At 42.8% G+C, this 20,298-nt stretch overlaps 1 protein-coding gene across 3 annotated transcripts in view; it reads left to right on the top strand.

Annotated features, from left to right (window-relative positions):
• Positions 1-13,835, top strand: part of CYB5R3 (cytochrome b5 reductase 3) — a 38,984-nt gene extending 25,149 nt beyond the window's left edge. For all 3 annotated transcript variants that reach the window (XM_067559307.1, XM_067559309.1, XM_067559308.1), the window contains 7 exons: positions 2,806-2,878; positions 3,625-3,731; positions 5,936-6,065; positions 7,625-7,708; positions 7,806-7,891; positions 10,818-10,917; positions 11,754-13,835. In XM_067559307.1, coding sequence (XP_067415408.1) covers positions 2,806-2,878; positions 3,625-3,731; positions 5,936-6,065; positions 7,625-7,708; positions 7,806-7,891; positions 10,818-10,917; positions 11,754-11,926 — 753 coding nt within the window. In that variant the 3' untranslated portion in view covers positions 11,927-13,835. The remainder of the gene's footprint in view (positions 1-2,805; positions 2,879-3,624; positions 3,732-5,935; positions 6,066-7,624; positions 7,709-7,805; positions 7,892-10,817; positions 10,918-11,753) is intronic.
• Positions 13,836-20,298: the final 6,463 nt, after the last annotated feature.

Raw genomic sequence — 20,298 nt, 5'->3', positions numbered from 1 at the left:
CTAGCACTTTAATTAAGTGTAAACATGTCCTTACTTGAAAACAAATTTTATTTGTTACAGCATATCTCCTGATGGGAGAGAATTGTTTTCTTAGGTGGACGCCTTCATGTGCACGTGTATTTTCAGTGGTCATTCTTCCCCTCCTATTTATAGCAACTATTCTAAAATCATATCTAATTTAATAGATAATATCACTTCTATAGGTATTTAACCATTGTATGTAAGGGATATAATGCTTTATTACATTTTATAAGGCTTTTATAAGAAGATGCAATATGGTACAATGGATGAGCATTGGACTGGGAGATCTGGGTTCTCTTTCCTGCCATGTCACTGCCTTGCTGTGTGCCCGTGGGAAAATCACTTAACAGCTCTGTGCTTCAATTTCCTCATCTGTAAAATGGGAGGAAGTGATACCTACCCACCCCTGTAAAGCTTTACATATGAAAATGCTGTAGTGGTGTTAAGTATTTGTTGTTTGTTCAAGGGATGCAAAATAATCAATAGCACTAGAGTTCAGACTCTAAAGTATGCAGTATTGAAACAAAAAGCCTACATGGTAGAGTGGAAAAGTGAAAATGAAACAATGTCTCATCAGTGTTTGTTCATTCTTCCCATTCAAATACATTACATATCACTTAATATTTTACATGTTCTCTAAACTGATGTGTCACTTTGGTCCAATGATCATGACTTAATGTTATGATCATAACTCTTTAAATAGTATGAGAAATAAATTGCTTTGATTTATTTTGAGTTAAATGATTTTGAAATCAGTAATAAGGTCCCAAGTTTTATAGCAGGGCTCTAATCTGCAGTTAGTGCTCTTTCCCATTGTAATTAAGGAAACTTTATATATAATATTTTAAAGCCATTAATGTAACAAAGGAGACCACGCTGATATGCGTCAATCCCTTCTTATACCCACCCGTGTAATTTGCAGTATTCTGCTCCAGGACTAAATTAGAATAACTAATTCATCTGTTTTTACGTCATAGCCAAAAATAAGTTAGATCTGTCTTTTGTTGGAGAACTGTTCTGAAACTTCTGGCACTGAACTTTCTCCTTCTTGTTTTTTGTCTAAATTAAAACTACAGATGCAGAACTGATTAGATACCTTTTGAGATCTTTGTGTGGAGTTCTGTACAAGCACAGAGCATTATAAAGTTATTGCCTAAAATAAATTGTTTATTTAACTTTGTTTATATTTGAAATATTTTTTATACAGTTTCTCTTTTTTTTTTTTAAAAGTTGTCTTAGGTATTTATTATTATTTTTTTGACCTCATAAACTGAAGTATCAATCATAGAATCAGAGAGTTGGAAGGGACCTCAGGAAAAAATCTAGTCCAACCCCCTGCTCAAAGCAGGACTAACCTCAGCTAAATAATCCCAGCGAGGGTTTTGTCAAGCCGCAGCTTAAAAACCTCTAAAGATGGAAATACCACCACCTCCCTAGGTAACCCATTCCAGTGCTTCACCACCCTCCCAGTGAAAAACTTTTTCCTAATGTCCAACCTAGACCTCCCCCACTGCAACTTGAAACCGTTGCTCCTTGTTCTGTCATCTGCCACCACTGAGAACAGCCTAGCTCCATCCTCCCTAGAATCCCCTTTCAGGTAGTTAAAGGCTGCTATCAAATCCCCCCTCATTCTTCTCTTTTGCAGACTAAACAAGCCCAGTTCCCTCAGCCTCTCCTCATAAGTCATGTGCTCCAACCCCCTAATAATTTTTGTTGCCCTCCGCTGTACTCTCTCCAACTTGTCCACATCCTTTTTGTAGTGGGGGGCCCCAAAACTGGACACGATACTCTAAATGCGGCCTCACCAATGCCGAATAGAGGGGAATAATCACTTCCCTTGATCTGCTGGCAGTGCTCTTACTAATGCAGCCCAATATGCTATTAGCCTTCTTGGCAACCAGGGCACACTGCTGACTCATATCCAGCTTCTTATCCACTGTTATTCCCAGGTCCTTTTCTGCAGAACTGCTGCCTAGCTCGTCGGTCCCCAGGCTATAGCTGTGCATGGGATTCTTCCATCCAAAGTGCAGGACTCTGCACTTGTCCTTGTTGAACCTCATTGGATTTCTTTTGGCCCAATCCTCCAGTTTGTTTAGGTCCTTCTGTATCCTATTCCTACCTTCTAGGGTATCTACCACTCCCCCCATCTTAGTGTCATCTGCAAAGTTGATGAGGGTGCCATCTACCCCATCCTCCAGATCATTAATGAAGGTGTTGAACAAAACCGGCCCCAGGACCGACCCCTGGGGCACTCCGCTTGTGACCGGCTGTCAGCTGGACATGGAGCCATTGATCACTACTCGTTTAGCCCTATGCTCTAGCCAGTTCTCTATCCATTTTATAGTCAATTCATCCAACCTATACTTCTTTAACTTGCTGATAAAAATGCTGTGAGAACCGTATCAAAAGCTTTGCTAAAGTCAAGGTATATCATGTCCACCGCTTTCCCCACATCCACAGAGCCAGTCACCTCTTCATAGAAAGTAATCAGGTTGGTCAGGCATGACTTTCCCTTGATGAATCCATGTTAACTGTTCTTTCTCTTTTCAATAAATTATGATACAGCAGTGAAACAGTGTTAAATTGACTTCCTGATCTATAGCATACCCACAGTGTTGAAATGGTCTGTTACATATCTGTGAATTAGGTGGAACCTAATTTTTAGAAATAGCATGACTGACATGTCTATTAAAAACAAACATCCCCCGTCAGCAAAACACAAACTGTTTACAACCATGTGTGTGATGTATGTTTATTTTTGTTTTTTTCCCCCCCTCATTTCAGGAAGTTAGCCATGACACAAGAAGATTTCGCTTTGCCCTTCCAACTCGAGAGCACATTCTAGGTCTTCCTATCGGTATGTTTTATATTGGCAGCCTGGTTTTTATCATAATGAATCAAACTTTGTTAATTATACCTGTCACAGACCTGTGAAGCAGTACAGATTCTATGGCCTGCAAGAACAACTTTCAAAAACACAATGTCAGTAGCATTTAAAATATCTTCCGCTGTAAAGTCATCTAATTCATTCCAATTTCAAAGTAAAATGAAATAAAAAAAAATCCTGCTCTAAATACACATCAGAATGCAGCCTTAAATGTGGAACTCCTAGAATATCTTCATAGTATGCCTTTAGATGTCAGCCATCTATTATGGAGCTGTGTTCAGTTGTGTAACTGACATGTGTTAATGAGGTTCTAATAACACTCAGATGTGTGAGTCAGCCTTGAACATCCTTTTGCACATCTGTGTATGTGTGTAATATATAGTATCTCCTGCAAAATCTAACTTGTGGTTATGGATGTTAAAGTTGAATTCCTGGTTGGAGAGCTGCTCTTTTAGGCTGGCGTAGTAGCTGAACCCACTGTCAGCTCAACTGGATTTCATGCACACTGGAGGAAGAAATCTAGCAAGTTGCTATAGAAATACAAGAGAGCAAGGACAAGTTGTTGCTTCTGGACCAAAGGGGTAAAGGGATGCTTAGGATCCGATCTGGCCTTCCACCAAGTCCATTGTCAGCTGTAGTGAAAGAGAACTCTCTCAAATAGTCCCTCAAAAATAAACCTACTCTCCCTCCCCCAACCTTCTATCCCCCACTTGTAGGACAGCATATCTATCTTTCTGCACGGATTGATGGGAATCTGGTTATCAGACCCTACACTCCAGTTTCCAGTGATGATGACAAAGGCTATGTGGATCTTGTTGTCAAGGTAAGGGTATCATTGTGCCATGCAATACTTGCTTGTTTACAAGCCTTTAAAAGGTAAAAAAAGATGGTGTTGTAAACATATTTTTGTGTGATTCCATGACGTCTAACTCTGCGTTGGCTTGTTGGCTTTCATTCAGTGGTCCCCCAGCATGCAAATCAATCATGATATAATCTATAAAGTGTTTAATAAGTGATTTTTTGGGGGGAAGGGACGGATTAGAAGATCTCTGTACACATAGAGTGCAGGTTTCCAAAGTTTCTATACCAAAGGGAATCAAATTTGTAGAAGTTCATAAAATTCTGCAGTATTATTTAAGAAGCAACTAATCATGTGTGAACTCCTGTATGCTTACCCCATACTAATCAGGTCACCAATGGAATATGTAGGAGAATTATTAAATGTGGGAGCTGGTAGGAATGGATGTCACTGATCCATAACATTGTGAGTTGGGTGAATGCTTTGTTTGGCACAAAGGTGAGTTTGGATCATCTAATGTTCTGAATTTCCCCTCTCAATGGCCAAGTTGAGGTATTCAGCAAACATTTCTAAAAGCTGATAGAATTTAGTGTTAAATTACTACAATACTTTGCTGGTTCTCTTCAGAGTTTTGTTTCCAATTATGTGTTTCAGTCTCACATTGTGAAACACTATAAAGTAAATCATAGAATCACAGAAATGTAGTGCTGGAAGGGCCTCAAGAAGTCAAGTCCAGTCCCCTGAGCTGAGGCAGGACCAAGTAAACCTAGACCATCCTTGAGATATTTGTTCAACCTCTTCTTTAAAACCTCCAGCGATGGGGATTCCACACCCTCCCTTGGAAGCTATTCCAGATCTTAACTAGCCTTATAATTAGAAAGCTTTTTTTCCTAATAGTTCACCTAAATCTCCCTTTCTGCAGATTAAGCCCACTACTTTTTGCCCTACCTTCAGTGGAGAACAATTGATCATTGTCCTCTTTATAACAGCCCTTAATATATTTCAAGACTGTTATCAGGCCTCTCCTCAGTTGTCTTTTCTCAAGACTCAACATGATGCCCAGTTTTTAACCTTTCCCCATCGGTCAGGTTTTCTAAACCTTTTATCATTTTTGTTGCTCTGGAGTCCTCTGTATTCTCTCCAATTTGTCCAACTCTTTCCTAAAGCGTGGTGCCCAGAATTGGACACAGAGGCCTCACTAGTGCTAAGTAGAATGGGACAGCTACCACCCATGTCTTCCATCTGACACCCCTGTTAATACATCCTGGAATGATATTCACTTTTTTCAGACTGTATCACATTGTTTGCTCATATTCAGTTTATGATCCTTTTCAGCAGTTCTTCCAGCTAGCAAGCCAGTTATTCCCCACTTTAGAGTTGTGCATTTGATTTTTTCCTTCATAAGTGAAGTAATTTGCACCTGTCTTTTATTTAATTTCATGTTGATTTCAGACCTATTCTCCAGTTTATCAAGGCCATTTTGCTGTCTAATCCTGTCCTCCAAAGTGTTTGCAACCCCTCCCAGTTTTGTGTCATCTGCAGAGTTTATAAGCATATTCTCCACTTCCTAATCCAAGTCATTAATGGAAAGTATTGACTAGTATTGACTGGATCCAGGATGCCTGTGAGACCCCACTACATATGCCCTCCCAGTTTGACAACGAACCATTGATAACTACTCTGAATATAGTCTTTCAACCATTTATGCACCCACTCTGTTAGTCTAGACAACATGGAAGCTGTAGGTACTTGACACCTCAGAATTGGGCCCAAGGTTAACAAGTCTTGAGGCTATCCCTATGTAACAAATTTGCCTTAGGACAATTTTCACCTATTCAATTGACTTTAAAATAGAATTGTCTGTTTTGGATTCACAGATCACTGTTTTAGCTTGTCTGACAGCCATATCTCCTTGTTTATTGAAAGATTTTGACTGAGTGTTAAGATCTCATTTAATTTTTGCTACTTTCTGTTCAAAAGTCAGACAAACATAGGGGAGTAAATCCCTTTCAGAACAGAGTCCAAGCAGCTTAATTTTTTGTCAGCCAAGTGTGTTCCTTTAGCCTGCCTTATTTTTAGTAACACGCTCACTGAATGGTGAATTTGGGCATATGAATTTGTGTGCTACAGAAAATAAAGGCAAAAACTTGTCTTTGGTTTTAGCTCTTTCTATAAATCAGTAATTTAATTTTAATGAAACAGTTCCTTTTAATCTTTATTTTTAACAGATTTACTTTAAAGGGGTCCATCCAAAGTTCCCGGATGGAGGGAAGATGTCTCAGTATTTAGACGGCCTGAAAATAGAAGATACCATTGACTTCAGAGGACCCAGTGGATTACTTGTCTACAAGGGAAAAGGCAAGACTGATTTTGAAAATAGTGTCCAGAATAAAAAGCACAGAAAATCATATGAAACTGTGATACATTGTAATGTAGGAGTAGTGATGATCACTAACTTTCTCATAGTGGCCTTGCCTATGCACAAGTTGTACCACTTTAACTATATTGGGATACTTAGAGAGGTACAATCACTCTAGTGTGGATGCAGCTATACTGTTGTAAACGTTTCTATATAGGAAGGGGAATAATGCCTTATCTACATTACAAAGGTTTGCTGGTATAGCGGTACTGGCGAACTCTTCTCGTACAGACACAGCTTTGACCCACAGTGTGCTTTTGCCAGTAGAACTGTATGTGTTCCCTCAGTAAAATTTGCTATAGCAGCAGAAGCACATTTATGCCACTATACCTGTGTCTACACTAAGGCTTTTGCTGGTGCAGAAATATTACCCAAAAATCAAAAAACTCAAAAACCCTTAACCAACATTGCTGTACTGGCAAAAGTTTCTCGTGTAAGCCTGGCCTAAGCTACACCAGGATGATGCAACATTTATCTACTGTAATTGTGTCCACAAGAGGGGTTGTACTATATGGGCAAAAAATAGCGCACCTAACTGACATAGTTATACTGATACAAAAACTATGTGTAGAGCAGGCCTGACGGAATCCTACTCTCAATTCAGAGCAAAAGAGGCAGTAGCTGTATTAGGATCCCATCTACACTACAGAGTTAACAGCTGTTAAACTTGGTTACTTTGGCCAGACCTCTATGAATGAAGCAGGAATGTTTAATGTCAGGGATAAGAAATAGGCTTTATCCCAAGCTGGGGCTGATTCCTAGAGTAAAGCAGAAATGTTTGTAGCCTCTATCAAGTCAGTCCATACTAGAAAGTACCTCAAGTTAATTGGGAATCAGTTAACTCCAGGTTTAAAAAAAAAAAAAAAAGCACAGTGAAGAGAAGCCCGTAGAGACCTATGCAAAGGCTCTTTTAAAACCTGGTCATGGCCTTATTCAATACGACCCACTGGGCTGGTGTTTGCATAATAATTGATGATGGATTTGTAGTATAGTGTTTAGATGCTTAATTTTTAGCCAAGTTTCCTCCCCACACAGTTGAGGTGTCTCCTGGAAATAGTTTTTACATACAAAGATGGATTGTAAACTCTTGAGGACAGGTTGATCTTGGGAGTGGGGGCGGTCCTTGTCAGAGTTGGCTTCTTCTCCTTGATCAGAGCCCCTAGATACTACTGAAATGCATAGTAGCATGGTGTTGAGTAACGAGTAAAAAAAAAAAAAATTCCATATAATTATGACACACTGGCAGCATTCATTTTCAATGTCTTTTAACATAGTTAGCACTTTCCAGACATACCTGTTTGTCCTCATGATAGCCTTAGGAGAGAAAAGATGACATATCCCCATTTTACAGATGGGAAAACTGAGTGGAGAGGTTGACTGCCCAGGGCCTGAGTCACTAATAAATCAGAATTAGAATTCAGGATTTGCAATCCCAGTCCTTTGTCTAAATTAGTGTTTGCTTATACTCCCTAGTATTTCTCCTCTCCTCTTTTTCCAGGCAAGTTTGCTATTCGCCCTGACAAGAAATCTGAACCTGTTCTTAAAACAGTGAAATATGTTGGGATGATCGCAGGTGGAACTGGTATGTCAGAATGAAGTTTCATTCTTTGAGTGCCTTGTTTCTGTGAGGTTGTGGGTGAATTGCTCGTGGCCTGTTTTTAATTGCAGTTCTTTTTCAGGGATAACTCCTATGCTGCAGCTCATTCGAGCCATCATGAAAGACAAAGATGATCACACCATTTGTCAGCTGTTGTTTGCTAATCAGGTAACTCTTCTTTTCTTGTTGTGGCAAGGTATTAAAATTGTCCTAAGTTTAAAAAAAAACCCAAAAACCAGGTATACACAAATCTCTCCTGAGACAGCACAGAACACAAATACAATTCAGTATAATGAAATCCTAAGCTAAAAATTAACACACTATAAAGACAGCCACATGTGAGGCCGTTGCAATGAGCGCACAGTTCTCTTCATTACTGCATGGTAACCCTTGCTGTGCCATCTGCCCACTCTGTTTTTTCTATGTCCTCTTGTTGGCTGTTATCCAGACTGTAAGTGTTTTTAAGAGAGGGAAGTCTTTCTTTTGTATGTTTCTTGGAAGTGATTAGCACATTTTTTGAGAGAGCCTTGGACAGAATTTTAAAGCTGCCTCAGCTAGAGACAACATCATTTGCCCTCCTTCAAGATTAATACCTCTGCCTCCAGAGCATGGAACCAGCATGTGTAGGGAAGTAGGAATCTGACTGTTGCTGAGCACAGTTGCAGTATGTAACCTAAACTTTATTGTCCCCCATAGCCGATAACTGTGAATAGGGGAGAGAGTGCCATGCAATTAGAAATAGCAGCTTACTTGTTGTAGAAGCAGCACTACATAAAGATGTTTTCTGATCTGTCAGGGGCATGTTCCACTCAGGCCCTATTTTCAAATTGCAGCCTTTCAGAGGAGTTGAATTGTGTTATGTCACCACATGCTGTCTCTTTCTTTACAAAACTCCAATGAAGGGTTGATAGAGTGAATCTTAATGTGGTTTTAATGGACCTGGCAAATGATATCCTCAATTTTAAAACAAGAAACTCTTGTTTATAAATTTCATGATCTAGCTGTGCTAGTCATTAGGCATAAGAAGGAGGAGAAATAGAGGTAGGTGGTGTTGTCCAAGCATGATGGCTTAATTTGGATACAAAACTGTCCACTGTTTGAAGGGTAGGGATGTAAGTTGACAGGTCTTAGTCCCATTTGGTTCTAGTAATCCATTATCCCGATTAAATGGTAACAGACACCCTCTGTTGAAAGCGAACTCGTCTTTAAAACCAAATCAGCCACTCTCACACAGATAACATTCTGCAGCACATTCCAAAATGTATGAAGGGCAAGATTCTCAAGAGATCAGCTTCCATATAGGCACCTAAACAAAGTAGCCAGAGCTCAGCTCCCATTATTTTTAATAGGAGTTGGTGGATGCTGAGCATTTCTGAAAATCTGAGGGCATAAACATGTAAGTACATTGTATCAAGTTACACTAACCCAAAGGAAAGCATATGAGTGGGTTGACAGAGTGTAGCATCATACAGTATAGCCTCAGTGCTTTATCTTGTATCCAGTGAAGTTATTTTAATCAGAGATAATGTTGTAGAAATGAGAATAGTAAAAGTTAGTGATGGAAAAGACTGGTGGTCATCTAGGCCTTCTCTCTGCCAATATAGGATTGATCATTTATTGTACATTTATCAGAATTATGTTCAGCCTAGTCTTGAATGTGCCAAGTGATGTCCCATTTCACTTGGAAGAGTATTCCATAGACTAATGCGTCTTACTGTTGGGAAGTTTTTCCTGATGTTAAGCCTACATTTTCCCTCTTCTGTTTCATCCCAATATTTTACCACTCCAAATGCTTCTCAGTTCTTGCTTGAAACAAATGTCCTTTCTTGGTCATTATTTAGCCAGTTGAAGTATAAAATGTCTCATTCTAAGGATGGTTCATACACTGTGGAATTGTGATCAGTGTTTCCTCCTATTGAGGTTTTTTCCCCACCACCTTTGTACTCAGCCCTTCAACACTGTTGTTGCTCTTTTTTCAACTCTTGCCAGCCTGTCAATATATTCCTAGTATTGGGGCACCCTGTATTCCAGGTGTAGGTCTTAACAAAGCTTTGTGCAGAGGGACCGCTGTCTCCCTGCTCTGTGACATGCTGTTTGTGTCTGTGCACAAACAAAAATCATATTATAATGTAACATTCAGTTGCAAACTCTTAGCTACTCTGCCCACTTTGACCTGTAACCCATCCTTCAGTTTTTGCTGCTTTCTAGATTTCTCCCCCTCTGTTAATCTGTGTTTAGGATTAGGTATATATTTTACATTATCCCAGGTAGAATCTCATTTTATTTCCTGCCTATATTTTTAACACTGTAGACCCCCTTGTATTATTTTTGTCCTACACATCCATGTTTTAATACTTATTGCTAATCTCACTACATGCCCTTTGCCCCCCTTCTAGATCATTTAGAATGTTTTCCATTGTCCAGTTCAGATGCCTGCTTTGATTTAGTCAGATCAATAAATAGCTTTCTTGTAACAGATGCAGTTTCATGTTCGCTCCAGAAATAGGTGCCTTCTCAGAAACAGGTGCTGATTAATTCTCTCCACCTCTGCAATTTCAAATACATTACTTTCCAATCACTGCCTGGCTGGGTAGATTATGAGGGTCTAGCACCACTTCATAATGTGAAGCTGAAGAGAAGATGGAAAAACTATCCTAAGACTCTCCTAGCATTTATACTATAGTGCTGAACTGTAGTGATGTCATTGTGCAATAATTTCCCAGGTTTTATGAAAGCTGAATTGATACTGAAGACTGCTAAAAGAGCATTTCAGTTTCGTAATGCTGCATCTAATAACCATGTAGTGGGGGTTGTTTTGTTACAGAAAAAATCATCTAAATATATTTTTACTCCTTTCCTTAGAGGAAAGGCACAGTATGGTGGTCAGAGTTCAGGAAGCTGGGAAATTTTGGGAGTGTTTCTGATTCTGCCACTAAGTTCACTTATGTCTTTTACATTTTCTTTGTCTCTAAAATTAAGGTGATAATTACTGAACAAAATTAAGCCTCACAAAACCTTTGTGAAGAGCCTGGATGAAGGATTCTATTGAAATGTGAAGTTTTAATGCCTTTCAATGCCTTTCCTTTCCCTGCAGAGTGAGAAAGATATCCTGTTACGTTCAGAACTGGAGGAAGTCCAGGTTCAGCATTCAGACCGCTTTAAGCTTTGGTATACGTTGGACAGAGCACCTGAGAGTAAGAACTAACATACGATCCCTGTCAATGTACCAAATTAGTAGTGCTGATGATTATAATTCTAGAATTCTCTAACTTTTTAATCTCCTGTTAAAGGTAATTATGCATTCAGAGCTGCCATAGGGAGGATGTTGTTAGCTAGTGCTGGAGGTATGAAATGGGGCAGGAGAATGCTCATCTTTGACCTCAGTGAGGCAAAGTTGAACAAGTCCCCCAATGTTCTCAAGCCTCTAGTTTCAATATATTTTGAAGAGAGAGCGAGTGCATTATTGAAACAAGCATTGGGGATTAGATGTTTGCTAATTTGGGAGCTTAAAGAAGTAACCTCATTCCCCTTTTTGGGATAAGCAGTTTTCTGTGTTCAGTACCAGTAGCACGCTGGGGAGCCCTGAATCACTGTATGAAAGGGTTAACACACTGAATACCTATGTTTTCTTAAACAATGAATTGAGGGAGGGAGAAAGGAAGGAAGGATGGTCTTGTGGTACTGAACTGTGATGGGCATGGGGAAGGGGAGGGAGAGAAGAGGGGAAACTTGGGTTCTGTTCACAGCTCTGCTACAAAGTTCCTGTGTGACTTAGCAAATCATTTACTTTATCTTAGTTCCTCATCTTTAATAGGAGGATGATAATTCTTCTATACAACACTAGGGTGTTGATGATAAATGTATTAATACATTCAAGGTGTCCCAGTACTCTTTTATTCTGTGTTTGTCTGTAAAGTTCCTAGCCCAATGGGGCCCTGTTGTTGGTTGGGCCATAATAAATAAGGGTGAGTGTCATTATAAAGCCTATAAATAAAATTCTTTTTTCCCCCTCTTCCCCCTCTCCATTCAGATTGGGAATATAGCCAGGGATTTGTGAGTCAAGACCTGCTCAGAGAGCACATGCCACCTCCTCAAGATGATGTTCTGATCCTCATGTGTGGTCCTCCTCCCATGATCCAGTATGCTTGCATTCCCAACCTGGAAAAACTGGGATACACCAAGGACATGAGATTCTCCTACTAAAGAAGACGGGCGATTTAGCTGTGCTGTAGTGCAAAAGGAAAGCTGATGTATGGAAAAGCATCTAGTTAATGGGGAACAAGACGAAGTACACACGGGGGGCTGGTGCACAGTGCTGGGAAGCTACATTTAGATTATAATCATTTAGATTTCTTAATGAGTTTGGAAGACAAGCCATCTGTTTTAGACTCAAATTTTAAGAGACTATTTTTAATGTTGCACCAAAATTTGGCACACAAACAACTTAATTGTATTGCAGGTGGGTAGTGATGCACGGTGCTTGGCTGTGCTTTCCTTACCCCATCCTTCAGAGAGACGGACCATTGAATTGTAATCAACTTTCAGCAGTAAAGCATAATTTTTGAGGAATTAAATGTTCAGTTACTTTGCTTAGCATTGTAATCACAGTGGTGACTAGTTACTTCCCAACACTGTGTATAGCGGATGTTACACATGGTATGGATGTGTATGGAAAATGCACCTTTATTTACCTTTCTATTGCCAAATCTTAATCATCACAAAGCTTTTACAGTAGGAAGGTCAAGAATGGCTGCATCTTACCCATGTACCTTGAAAGGTTCAGGCTGGCTTTTAGTTGAAGTCTGGTGGTGAACTGGTTATGACAGATTAACAGAAATACACATATAGTAGGAACATAATTTCCAGTTGTATTTTGGACTGTCCTTGCTTAAAGCAAATCTTTTCCAGCTGGTTACCTTTACTATCCATTCCCATCCTAAGGACCTGAGATGAATTCTTGAAGGCAGGAGGTTTTGTGCACTAATTCCCCAAGCAGTTGGGGGTCTTTTTCATGTATGTTTTTAATACAGAAAGTTGAATCAGTTATTTTTATTTAAAGAGGTGAAGGTGCTATACTGGTTTGTGTGTCCCTTCTGCAGAAAACTGTAGATCTGACAACTTTTCAGAACTGCTCCTGCTGGGATTTCACTCTTAATAGTGTTCTGTGGTCAGCACTAACCACTGCGCTGATGAGGTTTTTACGTTGGGATGTTAATTGCAAATCTCTAGGAGTACTAAAATCCCATTGGCAAAAACTAAATGGCTGTATAAGTTTAAACATTCTTTTTGTACATGGTTACATCTGTAATAAGCTGCTAAGCAAGGGGTTCTACCCTCCATCTAGTGCTCAAGCAAAATTCCAGTTGGAATTTTGCCTGAAAAGGGTGTGTAGAATCAGTCTTGTCTGACAACAATTTAATATGTCTAGCTGAATCCAAAAGTGCTTGTAGGTGTGATGTAAGCAGCTTGTACCTAACCTGTTGTGAGATGTTTTCTGCAGAATTTTCTACTTTCCCGCAACAGTGATGCTACAGAAACTGAAGCAGTCAAATTGTAAAACTGTGGGCTAAAAGACTCTCTTTAATGGTCAGCAGGTGCTTCTGTCACTGAAAGAGTAAGTTATAGTGATGCTATACCCTTTCAGTATCTTTAATTTGCAGGACCTCCTCCTCTGCTTATGTGTACAGCCTGGTATTCTGCACCTAACTGGTGGAAAAGATACTAAAAAATATTCACTTTGTTCCTTTTACATTCAACCTTATTTAGTAGCTTTGGGGAGATCTTGACATGTCATTGTATATTTTTTAGTCTGAAACTTTGGTCTTCAGTAGAACTTTACTGCATCCTCTTGAGTACAACTGATGTGTTCCCACTCTAGTTTAAATCTGTCTTTGGAACAGGCAATATATGCAAGTTTAAAGTAAAGCATTTGTGTTGCTTCTATCTCTATGGGACAAACATACCCAAAGATTTTTTTTCTTGTATTAAAGACTTATTTTTGATGAGCAACTCTTGCTGGTTAATCACAAGCTGTTTTGTATTACTTATCATGCATACTTATTGGCTTTTTCAAAATGTTTGTGCAAGAAATAAAATATTTTGCTGATTGTCATTTAATGTATTGTGTGTTATTTGCATAACTTTGAAAAGCCACCTGTGGAGGTACTTGAATAAAAAATGTGCTCCCTTGTAGTCTTATCCTTATAGAAAAATACATAAAAATTCTATTCTTATCCAACTGCTTATTTGTTTGCTTAGCTAGATTCTGGGATGAATACAGTAATTTAGAAACCATATTGTATTGCGATGCAGGCCATTAGGATTTTAGTACCTTTCTTAGCAGAGGCCTATTCAGACAGAGGGATCTTCGTATGAAAACTTCCGTACCTGCCTTTGACATAATCTATTAAAAGCAATATTTGCAAATATGTCCTCACTATGTGACGGTATAGGTTGCTCCTAGCTTAATAAATGGAAAATATTGAGATCTGTTGGCAAATAAATGACCTTTTAATAACTACCAGTGTAATGTTGTGAGCCAGGTCCTCTCTGCCTTGTAGAAAACAATTCCTACTTGTGGATTTGCCAGCACCCCTGGCTGACCTAGGCTTCCAAACCATCAGTGTTGGTATAGTTCTGGTTCTACCTTTCGCTGATTTTCCCCTCCTTCCCCCCAAGCAAAGGGGAAAGAGAAACACTGGTTTGCTCACTGATTCTACATGTTGTGGGGGTGGGAGGTAAATTATTCAGAGCCTGTCCCTCAAGCCCTGCACTGCAGCTCCCCAGCCAGCTCCCAGGGAAGAACTGTTGGAGGAGGTGGGCTGAGGGCATGATGCTCAGCAGGTGGTGCAACCTCTACAAGAGTTAGTCCCTTTGCTGAATAGTGGTAAAGACAAAGTACTAACAGAAATTCTTCTTTCCCCTCCTCCCACTCTTTTGACATAAACAAATAAGCATCACTCATTTTATAAACAGGCCTGTTAGAACAGTAAAACAGCTTGCCCAAGAGGAGAGAGTAGCAGTTCCTAGACTCCAGTGCTCTACTTGGGTCACAGGTTCGTATCTCTTGCTAACACTAACAGAGAGGGTAGTAGCAAATGAAGTACCTGTGCCCCCTGGCTGAAGTCACATCAGTCTGGGCCGAAAACCAGGCCAACCCCTCAAAGGGAAGGTCCTGGCTGGATTGCTGAACCTCTTGAGGATTGGAGCCACGAGCACTGTCACATGCAGATAGCGGAGGCTATATCCCTGCCCGCCGAGTCACCAGATCCGAATATACCTGGAGCGCTGCTCTAGCTACAGTGGTAACCTCCACCAAAGTCTATAACCTGGTCCTGGGGCAGGGCTATCTGCATTGAGGGCTCTGGCACCTTATGAGTACATTGGCTCACCCGATGACTACCCCTCCAGGAAGACCCTGGCCCTGCAGTACCATGCCAGGGGGAGCGGTGACCTGAGTCACGAGTGTGCTGTCTTACTGTAGAACGTCTTCTCGCTAACGCTGACCTCGAGGAGGATGAGGAATGCCTTCAGTGCCATGAATGGTGCCGATGAGCAGGGTCATGCTCCAAAAAGCCAGAAGTACCGGAGCGTCATCTTGGTACCACTGACTTCCGACGCCGCTTGCCCCCAGCTCCATGGCAGCTTTCAGTGACCAGGTTCAGCGCTGCCTTGGTGCAGGCGCACTCTTTGGTACCGAGCCCGACTCCAACTACCAGGTTCTGCACCGCCTTAGGGCAGACGAACTCTTCAGTGCTGGTGAGCGGGAATGGGAGCTATCTGAGGAGTGTCGCCCGGCAGGGGACCTTGACCAGGGCTGTCTCCTTACTTGAGCTGCTCCCGGTGCTGGGGATTGACGTCGGTGTCAGGAGGGAGACTCCATGTCCCACGTTGGAGCAGGTTGGTTCGATGCCGACCTGGAGCAACTGCTAAGGGAGCAGTGCTGCTCCACGCTAGGTGACCGTCCAGAGGGAGAGCCTCCTACCCATACCAGGGATCTCCTCTGCCATTCAGGTTTGCCCTGGGACACCAACCCCTTCTCCCTCAGCAGAGGGTGGGGCATAGGGGGCTTAGGCAAGGCCAACAAGGTTCTTGCTGCCTGAAAAGCCTCCGGCAGTGGCAGGGATAGAGGGGCTCTCCTACTCCCAGGAGTTGGGGGAGGCTCTCTAACTCCAAATGCAGGTACTAGGGACAGGGTCTCCACAGGTTGACCTCAGTGTATGTCAGTACTTGACCCTGCCCATTCTGACAGCATGGGGGAGTGTCCAATGTTCCGCATGCTGCTGCTGCTGCTTCTTTGGTGCCAAATCGTGGACGGTGCCAACAGTGCACTCTGTACCAACTCCATGCTTGGTATGGCGGCGGAGTGGGTCAGCTCAGAGGCCAGGTGAAGTGCTGCCTCCATAAGCAAGGCTTTCAAATGGATTTCTCTGTCCTTTTGAGTCCTTGGATTTGAAAGCCTTGCAGAGGGCTTCCCCCAAACAGTTAAGGCAGCTGTTGTGGGGGTTGCTGAGCAGGAAGGACTTCCCGCAGGCAGCACATGGCTTAAAGCCCGGTGACCAGTCATGCTAAGTCCCAGGCAGGACTACCTTACCTCTAACTACACTATTAACAACTACTTAACTAAACTATAAAAATACAGAACAGAATAAAGTCCAAACAAGGGGAATAGTACTTTCAATGCAAGCAAGGCTAGTTCCAGCAACTGTCACGGGTGGAAAGGAGGAACTGAGGGGGCCTAGGGCTGGCAGAGCCTCATATACCGCGACATGTGCGTGGGGCTCCAGGGGGTGCTGGAGCCAGCCCTCTGAGGTCTGCTAAGGGGAAAAAAGTTCTGGTAACTGTGCATGGAGGTGTGCACACACCTATAGTGGAATGGACATGAGCAAGCACTCGAAGAAGAACATTGATGCCCATTGTTTGCCCTCTCCAAGGTATCCAGCACCCTAGGCTGGAACCTGTGTTCATAAGAGATTGGGTGTCTTAACGAAGTTACAATCACACTAACAAATGAAGTTCACCTTATGACCCAGAGAGACTTCACCTGCCCTTAATGTTTCATACTGTTTTTTCTTCTGCTGACTAAGTCATCTAAAATGCTGCTAGAAACGTACACAATTCTACACAACACTTATCAGTGGCCATTCTGACACTCTTTACCTGTCATTGTTCTTTTTGTAGAGCTCTCTAAGTACAGTTCTGTTCAATATTGTATTACACCTAAAATATCAGTGAATGGTTTAGAGTTGAGTCAGAAGGGAAAAGGAAGTGCTTTTCTGTTAGAGAGCTGTGTCACTATCTGCAATAAAACTGAATACAGGCCCATACTCTGTTTGCTCAACCTTGACTCACTGCATGTAAAATTGCATGATTCTTAAGAGTAGCTTGGGCTAACTAACTTGTAGAATCAGCTATCATTCAGCAACTTTAAGACGGGTTCTTTATCAAATTAAAAAAAATCATTAAAAGGCCTGTACCCTGGCCTGAGAATAATATATAGCTCCCTATGCTATTAAAGTACAACAGAATACTAAATACTGATAAATGTAAACATACAAAAGTCAGTCATTTGCACATGCACTGTTCAATGACTCAATTACTTTTCTTACTTTTTTAAAGTTTGTTTTTGGGGTTTTTTTGGTCTTGAAGGACTAGAGGAGACTAATTACTTGAGAAAACCAACTTCTGAGGTGCTACTTTATTAAATCCTTTCTTACCAAATACCTGGCAGTCTCCCCACACTTTTCTGCAGAGTTAATTAGTAGATACTACAGTGAGGTGTCATTATGAAATTGCTTTGCTTTACAAAATATTTCCCAGTATACTTACCTGGGATAAATTAGTGCAGATCCACAGAAATCAATGGAGCTATGCCACTATATACCAGCTGAAGATCTAGCCCAATTTGTCTGAATAAGTGAACAAAAAACAAGGTTACTTACCAGTAACTGATGTTCTTCGAAATGTGTTGCTCATGTCCATCCCACCATAGGTAAGTGCACGCCTCCATGCATGGTTCCTGGAACTTTTTTCCCCTTAAGAGATCCCATGGGGCCAGCTCCGGTGCCCCCTGGAGTCCCGCGCACATGCCACGGTATATGAGGCACTGCTAGCCCTACACTCCCTCAGTCCCTTCTTTCTGCCAACTCCTCCGAACCGTGCGGTTTTGGAAAAAACACGGGGAGAAAAATATCTTGGTTACAATGAAATTGGGAAACAACCTTGGGTAGGAAGGCTGGCCTCAGCTGGACCTTGTCCTTATAGAATACTGTATAAAAGGTCAAGGCGTTAATCTCGGAGATCCTCCTAGCTGAGGTAATGGCCACCAGGAATGCTACCTTCCATGAAAGTATGAGCAGGGGGCATGAAGCCATGGGTTCAAAGGGGGGGGCCCCTGTGAGTCTTGAGAGGACCAGGTTGAGATCCCAGGGAAGCAGCAGGTCATGGACCTGCGGATAAAGCCTCTCCACGCCCTGGAGAAACCTGACCGACATGGGATGGGAAAACAGGGATCTCCTCTCTAGCAGCTGATGGAAGGCTGAAATGGCCGCCAGTTGAACCCTCAATGAGGCCAGCAACACCCTGGAGCTTTAGCTGGAGCAGGTACTCCAGGATCACCTGTATAGGCAAGAGGCTGGGCGGAATACCCCGGGACTCCACCCAACAAGTAAACCGCCTCCACTTAGCCCGATACACGACCTGTGTAGAAGGTTTCCTGCTGCCTAGCAGGACTTGCTGGACCTGCACTGAGCAGGCTCTTTCCCTCCATCAGCCACAGAGCCTCCAGGCCACGACGTGTAGGGAGTCCAGGTCTGGGTGCAACAGGCGACCATGGTCCTAGAAGAGAAGGTCATGCTGTCTTGGGAGCTCCAGGGCGATCAAAAGGTCCAGCAGCATGCTGAACCAATGCTGTCTCGGCCAGGCTAGAGCGATGAGTATAACATCCGCCCTGTCCCTCTTTATTTTCTGCAGGACGTTGGGCAGGAGCGGAATGGGCGGAAACGCGTACATGAGGGTCCACATCCAGTCGATGAGGTATGTGTCGGAAATTGACCCGGTCTCACGACCCTGGAGCGAGCAGAACCTTGGACACTTGGTTTTCCAGGCCGACGCGAATAGGTCCAGTTGGGGAACACCCCACTTCTGGAAGATCATAATCATGACCTCCGGGTGCAACAACCAGTCATGGTGTGGTAGAAACGACCTGTACGACTCTGCCTGTCAGGAATCAGAGGAACACCCTGCACGCTCCTTCATGTTGATGTGCAGGTGCCTCTCCTTCCCTGACCAGCGCCCCTGAGTGCTTAGGTTGGCGCTGATGTGGACTCCCCATACTACATCTGAGGTGTCGGAGATTAGGGTGATGAACAGGACCAGTTCCCTGAATGGAACACCCTTCAACACTGCCCTGGGAGACCTCCACCAGTCTAGGGAGACTAGGATGGTTGGGGGAACTGTGACCACCCGACCCAGTGGGTGTCTGCTTGGCACATATACCGAGGCCAACCACGCCTGAAGCAGTCTGAGCCTCAGGCGAGCTAGTCTCACTACGTACGTGCAGGTCGCCATGTGGTCTAACAGCTGTAGGCAGTGCCTGGCTGTTATCGTGGGGCATCGGTGCAGCTGGAAGATGATAGAGACCATCGCCTCGAAATATGGTTGAGGCAGGAAGGCTCTGGCCCGGGAGGCGTCCAGGGTGGCCCCAATGAATTCTATATGTTGCACTGGGATTAGTGTGGACTTCTGCTCGTTTATGAGCAGTCCCAGCCTGCTGCACGTGGACCAAGTGAGGGTCACGCTCTCCTGGACTTGGGACATGGACTGCCCCTGATCAACCAATGAGGGAAGATTTGTACACCCTTTTGTCTCAGGTGGGCCGCCACTACCGCCATGCATTTGGTGAACATCCTTGGTACTGAAGAAAGGTCATAGGGTACGGCTGTAAATTGGTAGTGGGAACCAGCCACTATGAAATGGAGGAAGCACCTGTGGCTGGGGTGGACAGACACATGAAAGTATGCATCCTTGAGGTCGAGGGTGGCATGCCAGTCTCCTGGATTCAGGGAAGGGATTAGGGAGGCTAGGAAAACCATGCAAAACCTGAGTCGTTTGACATATTTGTTTAGATGACGCAGGTCTAATATGGGACTCAGAGCCCCCCTTTGCCTTGGGGATGAGGAAGTACCTCGAATAGAACCCCTTCTGCCTTGAGGTACCATAAACACCATTCCTATGTTGAGGAGGGTGTCCACCTCCTGCAAGGAGTTGCTCTTGAGAGGGGTCCCTGAAGAGGAATATAGGAGGAGGGTTGTTGGGGGGGGGGGGGGTAGAAGTAAACTTATGGCATAGCCCCCTGAGACTACCCTGAGGACCCAATTGTCCAACGTGATCATTGCCCATTCGGGATAGAAGGGCCTTAACCTGTTTAGGAACGGGCAGGGTGGATCCAGGAGAGCAGTAGGGGCGCCACCCTCAGGCACACCATCAAAACTGCCTCCTCCAATTGCCCAACGCCCTGGGGGGCCCCTGCTGAGGGGCTGAGGAGGAGCTGGGGTGCTGATTTAGTCTTCTAAATC

Source organism: Emydura macquarii, unplaced genomic scaffold, assembly GCF_026122565.2.
Source record: "Emydura macquarii macquarii isolate MOO-44397 ecotype Brisbane River unplaced genomic scaffold, CSIRO-AGI_Emac_v2 contig_2205, whole genome shotgun sequence".
Classification (NCBI taxonomy): Eukaryota; Metazoa; Chordata; order Testudines; family Chelidae; genus Emydura; species Emydura macquarii.
This window is presented reverse-complemented; position numbering and strand designations above follow the sequence as displayed.